At 40.1% G+C, this 12,120-nt stretch overlaps 1 protein-coding gene across 1 annotated transcript; it reads left to right on the forward strand.

Moving 5' to 3' along the window:
* Positions 1 to 69: 69 nt before the first annotated feature.
* e2f4 (E2F transcription factor 4) lies at positions 70 to 10,050 on the forward strand. The gene is made up of 11 exons (XM_084363241.1): positions 70 to 493; positions 2,523 to 2,632; positions 4,150 to 4,310; positions 5,692 to 5,736; positions 5,840 to 5,904; positions 6,002 to 6,190; positions 6,471 to 6,558; positions 7,009 to 7,155; positions 7,540 to 7,587; positions 7,711 to 7,755; positions 7,936 to 10,050. Exons 1-11 carry the CDS (start codon positions 329 to 331, stop codon positions 8,049 to 8,051), a joined length of 1,179 nt encoding a protein of 392 aa, XP_084219367.1. The 5' UTR covers positions 70 to 328; the 3' UTR covers positions 8,052 to 10,050.
* Positions 10,051 to 12,120: the final 2,070 nt, after the last annotated feature.

The following is a 12,120-nucleotide window of genomic DNA, read 5'->3' on the forward strand; positions in this document are numbered from 1 at the left end:
AACTTTGTGAGACGCTTTTGAATCGATGCGAGTACTTGCAGACGGTCCCTCTGGCGATTGAACCGTCCCGTCATACCTCGCGTGGCCAACGGCTCTCTCCGCCGACTGCTCGCCGCTCATTGAATAGCCGCACTCAGCCTGCTCGGCTCGATTTAGTGAAATAATTTGGAGCAAACCAGGTCGGACTAGCTCATTTAACACCTGTTATCCGCCACACACTTCCCCGACCTTCTGTTTGTCTTACTGCGGCGATAGAGCGTGCTTTCCTGGGCTCGCTGGCTGGGTTTGGTCGGGGAGGCAGGGGGAAGTACGGAGCTGGTCCCGAGTGATGATGGAGCTGGAGTCGGCCAGTAACAGAGGCGAACTGGGAGCTGTGGGGGACTCGCTGCAGCCACAGACTCCCAGCAGGCACGAAAAGAGCCTCGGACTGCTCACGACCAAGTTTGTGACTTTGCTACAGGAGGCAAAGGACGGAGTGCTGGATTTGAAAGCGGTGAGCATGCAGCCACAGAGTCTTTGTTGTTAGCTAGCACATGTCATTTTGAGCCAGCCCGCTGTCGTTCGGTTACATGCACTTTCGCTAGCTTGCCTGTTAGCCTAGCCTAGCCGTGTGACAGGCTAATTTCAATGGGCGATAGCTCTTTTGGCTCTGTAGTTTTTAAGCACCTAGGTTACTTTCAAACTTCCTCTCACATGCTGTGTCTTGCTAGTTTGGCTTTCCTCAACAGGGAGCAAAGTGAGGTTACGAACTGAACTTTGAGAACACCGGTCAACTTTTCAGACTCTGCCCCCTGCAGATTCAAAGTAAAAAAAAAAGTGGGTCAGCTTTTGTCGTGCCCCTTTTGAGCTAACGCTACTGCATCTTTACACATGAACAACCTTTTTCTGATTGATAATGTCTTTGTCACTTAACGACATTTATCCACCGAGCTAGCTTTCAGTATTTACTCGTAAGGCTTTTAACGACAATGCATTAGCTTTTCAATTACATGTACATTTAATAACATTCGCTGTGTCCTGCACCGCAGTCTAGGTCATCATCCTACTCTTGAGCTGTTTAGATATTATAGTAAAACTCCCACAAAACTATGATCCTACTTGCTGATCAGCCTGTTGGTGTCAGAGTCACTTAAGCTCATTTTCTTGAAGAATGAGTTGGTGTTTACTCAGCCAGGGGCTCTAACACTTGGCAAACTCTGAGCTCAAATACCAAAAAAGTGGGGTTGGACCAGACCTATCAAAAGATGTTAATACACTTGTCTACCTGGAATATAAATAGAAACATCTTAAACACTTCCATCCATGTTTTTGTCTCAACCAAAACCACGAAGCCAGATGGCAGCCTGACCAGCCAAGCATTACTTAATATTATACAACAGTTTCTCTTTCACAGTGACATTAGTGACTTGATGGACAAACTGGATTCATAGCCGCAGGCACTCATGATGGGCCATTTGTTTGCTCAATCTATAGCCTATGAATGTGAAAATACCAGACATGTAGTTTTTTTTTTTTATTCTCTCCTGTCTGTAAAAATACAACATGTTTGAATAATGAAACCAGCTAACTTTGTGCAATTAAACATTGTGTCCCGGACAGACAACAGACTTGTTCCCCTGTGTAGGTCTTAGCATAGATGTTTGGGGATTGATATATGGTAATTCTTCTGTTATAACACATCTTTTAGACAGTACAAGGGTTTTTGTAAACACGCTGTGTTTTAAATGTGTTTTGTAAGATAGAAACTCTGCTCTGACTTGTTGTTGCAGTAAGTGTGAGATTTTCATGGTACGATAGCCATCTCAGAAAAATATCAGTTTCACTGTCTTTCTGTATATGATGTTACGCAGTTATTATTTTTATTGTCTGTTACATTCACCCTTAAAGGAATGAAAACAGATGGGTTTTTTTATGAGCAATTGCTTTATTATAACTTAACAAAATGTAATGCCCTGATAGACATGAAACTTGATATAAAGTTGAAATATATATATTATGATAACACTGGTATGGTAGAATTAAATGCCGTAGGTAAGCAAATGCACACTGTCAATTCATAAAGATTCATATTCACCAGTGTACTGCTGCAACCCTAATATGTTGACACTGCTGTAAAAGGTAAAACATAGCTCATGACATTCAGTTTGCTTCCGCACCCATACTGAACTAGACATCCTTATCTTTGTTATGCATGAGTGAATAATTGTATTATTTTGTATAAACTGTGAAATTTAGCCTCATTAGCAGCCATTCAGCAGGTCTGTGACTCCAATGCACTCAGAGGGCCCAGACCTACACTTATCAGCAACACCCATATGGTTATCATTAGTTTGCTAAACAGCAAGTGGTTGGGTCGGGAAGGAAGTTTAAATGACAATGTCATTTGCTGGGTGGTGAAACCTCATGTTTTTTGGCTGCAGTGAATTGAATACTTTGGTACAGATACTGTGGTCTCTCAGTCTATGAAGAAGGAAATGCCAGTAATCTCTGACATTTTGTATTGCTTTTGTCCTGTCATTCAGGCCGCAGATACATTGGCTGTGCGGCAGAAACGACGTATCTACGACATCACTAATGTGTTGGAAGGAATTGGACTGATAGAGAAGAAGTCCAAGAACAGCATCCAATGGAAGTAAGTCCCCAGTACATTTTTTTATTCCCCAAAGTGTGAAAGACTCTTTTTAATGAAAAAAACATTTAATAAGTACTGCATTTGTTGTCCAAAAGGATTCTGTGCGTTTTGCCTTCATGAAAAGGCAAAATTTCCCTTAGTAAATGTGAATTAAAAAACAAAACAAAACAAAACTCCACACTTCATTAGTTAATTAAAATAATATTTTGGAGGTTTTTTTTCTCCTGACCTGGCATGACCTTTACATGTATAACAGAACTGTGATTGTGTTGAAGTAAGGAGAGGGCTGAATTATTTGAAACCATACTACTAAATATGTGTCTTGCAGTCACTTGCAGCAACCCCACCACCACCTCCACCCCTCCTTGTCAAATAACATGTACCTACTCTGCTTGTGTGTTAATCTGTGTGACAAACATGCTCATGAGCCTGTGACTGACTGCATTATTCAGTCATAACAGTAGAGAAAGTAGTGTTGAGCAGGACAGTGTGCCACCATATGAAACTAACTAGAATCCCATTTTGCATCAGATTTTCTATTTTAGGTGTTAGAACTGATCGCAAACAATGTGTGCTTTATATGTCACCTTCCTATACTTACATTTGTTGACGCTATAAGGAACTGACCTGAAGAATGGAAAAACACCTGACCTGACTACAGTATGTACGCTGTCAAAACCTCCTGCAGAACTGAAGCTGAGAGTTACAAACGCATATGAAAATGTCAAGATGGTTTAGGTCTGGCATTACATTTCAGTGAATAATGAAATGATTTTGATGTTAAATTAGCAGCTCTCAGTTGTTAATTGCAGGTTTGCTTCCACATCGTCAGAACTGTATTCATATTAGAGGTCGGCCAATAGGACAGTATTGACTGAACTTGGCTCCAATAATGGCCAGTGGCTGCACAGCCTCCACACGACACATGGGGATGTACATCACTGATCATCAAGCCAAACATTGTTAATTTCCCACAGTATCATTTCATTTATTTATTGTTTTTGCAGGGTTGGGTGGTGGTTTAGTATAGACCATTTAAGTCCTGCTTGTGCTCCAAATTATTATTATTGTGTCAGCCTTTGAAAATCAATTGTTTGTCAACCTCCAATTCACTTTCTGATGTGTCATAGTCCGAACAGCACAGGTGTTACTAATGACATTATTGTTGGCTCTGCTCCATTTAACCGATTGGGTGTGTTCAGTACTGCTCACAATATGGTTCAGTACTATTCGTCATTGCTTAACAGAACATATTGTTGTTGTACTTGTCAAACCACTTCATTAAAGAATGTAACAGTAAAAAACATTATTTCAAGCTATGTGGTAAACTTACCATCTGTTTTAAAACATGATACCTGTCAACGCAGCAGTTGTCCTGTTCTGTCCTAGCTCTGAGATGAGGCAGGTTGATCAGCAGTCGTATCCGTGATAAAGCAGGGTGTTGAGAGATGGCATATTTTTGAATCTGTCTTTGCCTGCTGTCTGTGCATCACAATTTATGTGTCTCTGTGTTTCAGGGGTGTAGGTCCAGGCTGCAACACCAGAGAGATAGCCGATAAGCTGATTGATCTGAAGGCAGAGCTAGATGACTTGGCTCTCAGGGAACACGAGCTGGACCAGCAGAGAGTCTGGGTCCAACAGAGCATCAAGAATGTCACAGACGACTCCAACAACAGCCCATATCCTTCACTGCGCAGTGTGTTTATGTTTAAGCTAGAAATAGTTTTCCACTGATCTATTCTCTGATTAGTGCTGATGTCATTTTTATTAGGCGATTAATTTATTCTCCTGGATTCTAAATCACGGACGAGTATTCCTAAAAACATTTTTTCATAATTGGTGCTTTTCAAGCTCCCCAGCCAAGATAACTCTTGTGACATCAGTAGTGATTTTCTTGGGACCTGTTCAGACCTGGTATTAACATCCATTATGAATGATCACAAGTGGACAGCTCTAAGTCCAAGTGTGAATGCCCCCAAGATGCATTAAGGATGCATTTGAGATCCTATCACTCACACAAAACATTCAGAGGTGGTCTGGGCCACTCTGACCGCATTTGCTTAGCAGTGTGTACACATACGTACGCTGGTCAAATTGAATGACTGCCTGTTCAGCTGAATTTATGGAAGAAAACAATATTTAATTGACATTAACAATGTTTTACAAATACAGTAAACAGTAACCAAAATATAGTCTACTTATTTGTAACCTGTGGAGAAAATCTCCTAAAATAATGTGCAAATTTATGAGTTTTTGAGTTAGAACAAACTTTATGAAACACTGTCTATCTGATTCAGTCACATGTGGTCACTCGAGACGCATGCTGAGATGTATTATAATGCCGGTTATGAACTGGTGGACTTGGAGCAATCTACTTGTGATCAGATCGCTCAGGACGGATGTTAATAAAAATAAAATCTGTTGATGCATGCTTTTTGTTGTACTAAATTCCCATCTGACAGTAGTGCTCTAACTTTCACCTGTTTATGGAAAAAGGGGTCTCAGGGGTCAGAGGTTGAGCAGAGCAGTGCCAAATCACTGACAGTTTAACCTGAGAATAAAATGGACCTGAAGTACTATGATGAATAAGTTGGATATAGCATATGCTTTGTGAAAACCACTCGTGTTCAGTATTTAGGGACATGCATGTGGCACTCAGTGGCACTGGGCAACAGTAGACACAATGAAATGAATGTACGTTCCAATCTCAGCACCATCTGGCATCTCATAGGGGATAATCCTGGGCATGCATCCCCACAGATTCTGCCAGATCGGCCGGCCACGCAGCTCATATCGAGGCTCTCTGTCCCGGTCATTTAAAGGGCCACTACAAAGATTTTTAATTTTTTTTTTAACATAAAGGTCATGGAAAGTATCACTCAGCCTGAAGGGGGCTTTTTAAATACTTTATTTAATGGAGGGTCTAATGAAAGGTGTATTTATGCCCCTTTCACACTGTTCATTAAAGTGTTCATTAAACCATCATGTCCTTAGTTAACCAACCATCTCATTTGAATGGAATACATGATGTTTATTGGAAAACCCTTAACACATTCATACTATGGCCTATATAAAACATGATGACCTCTGTGGAGCTTTCAAAGGTAATTGTTTCAGATGCTCAATCTTTATAGGCATTTTTCTTCATCTATGACATGTTGACAAACAGTTTCTATCACTCATCACCTGCCTCTCCTTCCTCCTCAGGTGACACACTCCTAGCAATCCGTGCTCCCATTGGCACACAACTAGAGGTCCCCATACCAGAATCTGTAAGTTAGATGTGTGGTGTGTGCACTTTGAATGCTCCTTTCGTCCAGCTGCTGTTGTGTGTTGTATCTCAGACTGGGTATATTTGTTCTTATCCAGGTCCTCAATGGACAAAGGAAATACCAGATCCGTCTCAAGAGTTCAACTGGTCCCATTGAGGTTTTGCTGGTAAATAAGGACCCGTCCAGTGCCTCTCCTGTTGTTTTGCCCGTCCCTCCTCCAGATGATGTCCTTCAAAGCCTCCCAGCACCGACACCTACCTCTATGCTGCCCACTGCTGCCTCCCAGGTCCACACAAATGCCAGCTTTCTCTCTGCAATTAGTTTTATTTATGTATTGATGTGTGTACTGTAAGAGTCTGGGAGTTCACATTGACATCGACCCCAAGACAGCAATATTGTTCTGTTTTTCAGGTCATCATTCATATGACAGTTGCATTTGAGATAGAGCTCATAAATGCTTAATCACCAATGAAAAAGAACTAATCAAAACACTGACTTCTCTTTTTCATCACACAATGATTTTTCATGATACAATGTTATAACTTTGCTGTCCTTCTACCCTCCAGGTCCCCAAAGCAGCTTTAGCAACTTCTACAAAACCTGGTCCTCCCACAACGTCGGCTACAGCAGCTAACCAGACAGCCTCAGTGACAGGTAAGGAGGGATAACAGACCAGTGAGTGCATTGTGAGCTGAATTAGGGGTATAGCAGTATTACGGTTTCGGAGTCATGGTTGTGTGTGAGTTCAGTACAACTGTGGGGTTACTTTTCTTTCATTTTACTTTATGTTGAACATTCATCAAGTGTCAAAGACAGACAAGAACCTCTTCCCGGGGACTGGGGTAGAATTTTGCCCACTATTTATGTTTATAAAATTAAGGAAAAACAACTGTATATTACATGCCTTAATTTACACCTAATGTAGTATGCTTGCACTGTGGACTATGACTCCCAGTCTGTGACCATTGGATTTGAATACATGAGCCCTAAGGCAGATTTTTAGTCTGTAATTTTGCATTTTCATCATATTTTACACAGAACCATTTGTGATGTACTGTAGTATAATGCCAAGAACAACATTATTTTATCTCACACTTATTTCAGAAGTGACAAGCACCACGCCACTCACCCCTACAACAGATACATCTGCTGCAGTTACTCAGCAACTACAATCTTCTGCCTCGTTGGATGGATCTGCTGCCTCTGCTGCCTCTGCAGTGTTTGAACCAATTAAATCGGATCCATCTGAATGTGAGTTTTCCGTGTTTCTAATTCTTTTGAAACCTCAATTTCGCTCTCTCCTTATATATCGCTCGCTCTGAAATGCAGCCTGGAAGGATGAAGATATTTAGTCAGGGATGATGAAGTTTATAGACTTTTTGATATTTTGTCATTCGCTTCAAAAGTTTGGTGCCATATATGTAATTGGAATCACATCTTACACACCGATTCATTGGATGTTAATTTCGATAGTTTCACTTTTTACAGATGATATTAATTTTGCAAACCAATATATTTAAATGGCTACTGCAGGACCATGAGGCATAGTATAAGGAACATTTCAATATTCATATCATGCACTTCAGTGTAATGTAGTGACTGTACAGCTGAAAGTTTCCTGTTGTTGCCTTCTAGTGCTGGACTTTCCCAAAGAGCTCTCTGATATGTTTGATCCAACAAAAGGTAAACTCCCCTTGAATATTACACACAATTAAAATATTCCGCCATTGATTATGTAGTAATTACCTGTCAATCACTTCTTCACTTTTAAAATCATCTCTCAATGCTTTTCTGTAATCTTGACAGAGATCATGAGTGGAGACCTGTTGGAGGACTTGATGTCATCAGAAGGTGAGTTTTCTTTACAGAAGCAATCTTAGTAAAAGTTTGAAAAATGTGTAATTGAAATTGTGTAAATTGATTATGTATAATATGTGTAACAAAGAGGTTGTTGAAAACATTTCAGCACTTTGACTCGTGGCCTCTTTTTGTGCATAGTCTCACCCCTGTCTCTGTCTGCTTCACCTCCAGTGTTCTCGCCTCTCCTCCGTCTGTCCCCTCCACCCAGCGACCACGACTACATATACAACCTGGATGAGACAGAAGGCCTGTGTGACCTCTTTGACGTCCCCATTCTCAACCTCTGACCCCTGAGATTGTTGTCAGAGCGGGAAGCATTTTCCCAAATATGCTAATCTACCTTAATTTTCTCCCAAGATGTCCCCCCTCACTGACAGTGAAGGTGAAACGAGGTGCAGGAAAGCTGGCGTGATATGATGAGCGTTCAAGGACACCTCTGCACTGACACGGTGAGCTCAAGCTGAGCTCAGTCAGACAGTAGCTCGATGTACAGCATCGTAAAGAAATGCAGGCGAGAACAAAACATTTTACTTACTGCTTTTCAAAGGAAACATTGTCAAACAAATAATTATATTTTTGGATTGTTATGTATGATAAAGCGTTAATGTTTGTGTATCAGCTTTCCTGTGTGCTTGTGAGCGATTGTGTGTGGGCATACTTGCAAGCAACTTTGTGTGTGTGTGTGCGTGCGTGCGTGCGTGTGTGCGCTTGAGTTTTGTATTGAACGCTCTCTTAACTTGAGTCAGACGTCTCCAGTAAAACAAAAGAAGTCCTTTTCTTATCAGGTAAAGAATCATGGCAGACTAACAGCACAGCCTTTATCACCCGGCAGCTGCTCATGCATGGCTCGAGTCCAAACACAGCTGGTTAAATATGCACTGTCCTCATGTACATAGAAGAATATATATTTTGTATTACCAGCACGCAAAACTATGGTGTATTAATGAACTACATTTCTACCACAGGCAGAGCAAATGTTTGCAAATAAACAAAGGCACCAGACTCAAAAATCATGTTGTATTTATGAAGTGCTTTGTTTAAAATAATGGAAATTTGTCCAAATTAAACCTTTCAGTGTTTTTGTGCACCAGCTAGAAAATAGAGGATCTTAATGTTGAGTTGCCGAAGCCAATACACTTTGTGACATAAAGAGCCAAGCACCAAAATAATGCAGGGGTTTTAGGGGGGGGGGGGGTCAGACTTTTACTATTTTAAATGAACAATTTCAGGTAATTAAGGTGCTTGTTAAAATTAAAATAAAGCCTCCTATGCTCCACATTATGGTCACCTTGTTTTTTAACTGGTTCAGAATCGGCACTTCTACACAGAGGTGTTTAGTGATGAAACAACTCTTGCTTTGAGTTAAATTTTTGCCTCTGGACTTTTGGACTTTGCAGATTTTTATTGGCTCTGATTTATATATGACTTAACTGGTGTACGTCAGAGGAATGGCTCCCCCCTCTCCAAAATGACTTTCAATTATGTATGTATATGAATACCATTGTACTGAGTTCATTTGTATGTAAATGGATATGTATGTATTTCTGATGTATTTTTACTGAATATAGTCATGCCATGAAAAATGCTCCTATTATTGCTTGTTTTTGTATATTTGGCACAGATCCCTATTAAGTAGTTTTTTTGTTTTTTTTCCAATGTTCTTTCTGTTTCTGGTAAATGAAATACTGCTTATCACTCTAAATCTATTTCTCAACTCTAATCGTTCTCTCTGTGCAGGGGGCAGGTGAGTAGCAGTTCAGGATGAGTTGTTACAAGTCAGGCTGTATTCATATTTCTACATTGCTTTCTTCTTTTTGCGTATTAATGTGCTGTTTTGCCCTGAATGACATGTATGTATGTATGTACTGTGTATATCCCTCTCTACCGCTTGTATAGAATAGCGTTTATTTTTTATACCTGATAGATATATTATTACTGCTACTAATTTGGGGCTAAACGTCATAGTTTAAGGACTTTTTCCACAAAACTTTCTTTATCAAAAGCATCTGGTCTCATTGTTGCACTTTACATCACTGTGTGTGGACAGATTGGTTGCTACTCATCCACTCCTTGATCAGTAGCCAGCCATTGTGTTTGGACAGTGTTGTGAGTTTGCCTAATCCTTAAATGGAGCAGCCAGGGAGTTCAACAGTACTGGGTTGAATGAATGGTGTGTGAGTGTGAATGTGAGAGAGAGACTCCATCCTACAGACTGTTTTTAACAGGCTCACTATTGCTAAACTGTAGTTGCATCAAATGAGTCAAAATAAACACTTTGGTATTCTTTGTAATGTCTGGGGTCCTTGGTTTCCAACTAAAGTGACGAGTCATAGTCTTGGTGCTTGTTTCCTCTCAGTATATATGCTGTTACTGTAAGTTCATTTGAGGGGAATCCTGAAAATGGTGACCTGATATGTCGATGTGAGCTAGGACCGTTAATTATTTTTGAAGTTGTAGTCAGCAGGTAAAGTCCCAACTGAATGCACGCATGCTAGCACGAAAAAGCAGTTATACTAAGTCAAGATGCAAATGTTAACAGAAGCTTGATTTGATTTTGTCTCTTAACAGTGCACTGAGCTGAAAACTCATTGATTGGGCAGAACTTGAGAAGAGAGTTTCAAATTTAGTGGTGAAATGAAACACAAGTACATTTACACATGGACTGTACTTAAGTATAAGTCTGAGGTACCTGAGTTTTTGAATCTCATGGCAAATTCTACTGCTATTCTTGTACATTTCAAAGGGAAATGTCCTTTTTACGATTAAATGAAGGCCTCAATTATAAGTTACTTTGCAAATTAAGATTCTTGCATGCAAAACCTCAAAATGTACAGCTGAAGTGATTAGTGTGATTATTTTGACAAACAAGTCCTGATTCTAGCATTGCACATGTGCAGATTTGCTGCCTTCCCTTTTAATTATTGTAATAACCTAAATGTATGCTTTTAAGAAAATATAAGTTAAAGGTTTAGACTGTTGATTGGACGAAACAAACAGTGAAGAGGTCACTTTGAGCTCCGGATAATTGCGACAACATTTATCACTATTGTCAGAATTTGCACAAACCAAATAAGCGATTAATGGAGAAAATAATATGCAGATTATTTCAAAAAGGAAAATATACATTAGTTGCAGTCCTGTGTAAAACAGTTAAAAATGTATATCTGAACAGCAGCAGTGAAACCCTGCTTTTATCCCAATGCATAAGTAATAATAAGCTAATCTCCTATACTAGTTTTAACAGTCACAGGGAACAATTTTCTGCATTGAGTGCTTTTACTTTTAACACATTAAGAAGATTCATTGGTTATACTTGCATACTTTTACTTAAGTACTTGTATAAAATTCATGGTTGTTTGTTGCTAAGCTTACACAGCGCCTTTTCTGTTGTGCTCAGGCCTCAAATGAAGCCACAGAGACCTCACAATATCCATAAATCTAAAAAGACCTGTTAAATATGAAGGTAATTAGATTCTGAGATTAGAGTGTTATCCCTTCAACTCCATCGCTCAACATATAGCTGAGTCATCTGTTTGGAGGGTAGTGTAATAAGTCCCGTCAGCCTCATCAGGTTACCATGCAAGATGAATGGCTTAATTACATGCACCAGCACACAGCTGACATATAGATTGCCATGATGTCAGAATATGAGCAACATTATAGGTTAGAAAATGAAAGGTTTGCACGGGGTGTCCTGGTGGCCCCTGGGTGCTGGCCATGTTATTGCAACCCAGTTTTAACTCCAGCTGGAGACTTTCGTTGCATTCCTTATCTCCTCCTCCCCTCATTTCCTGTCAGCTCTCTACTGTCATATGTCTGGGCCGAGGGCATAAAAACGAAATATACTTATAGGGCTGTACAGAGGAGAGACACTACGTGCAGCAATGTCTTTGCAATCAGTGCAGTAGTGTAGGTCATGGTTGGCCCAATAAGCCACCAGGACACCCAGCATGTGGAGAACAACAGTGAGAATCGGTGAAAATGAGCGTATATATTATTCATGACAAAACGCTTGGAGACAGGAGGGACAGCAGAGGGCGGCTGTGACCAGCTGTACCCGACCCGGAACTTTGAATTAGTTCATCATCGACTTCTTGGAAATGTTTAAGAAAAGTTGATCTAGCTCAGGATATGCAGCGACAGCATTGCCACAATTGATATCGTTTTACTTTCAAAATAAAAGCGCTGTTTCGCTCAAATTTAAATTATTTCAATGTTGGTCATAAAGAAGCACACTGAAAGGTTTAAAGGTAACATCTTAAATGATAGCATACGAGTGCAATTGAATGCCATGAAAAGATCCAATAAGGGCAAGTTACTTGTCTTTGACATTATTTCCACGCTAATGCTCATGCA

The sequence above is a fragment of the Pagrus pagrus genome, assembly GCF_965226575.1.
Source record: "Pagrus pagrus genome assembly, chromosome: 10".
Taxonomy (NCBI): domain Eukaryota; kingdom Metazoa; phylum Chordata; class Actinopteri; order Spariformes; family Sparidae; genus Pagrus; species Pagrus pagrus.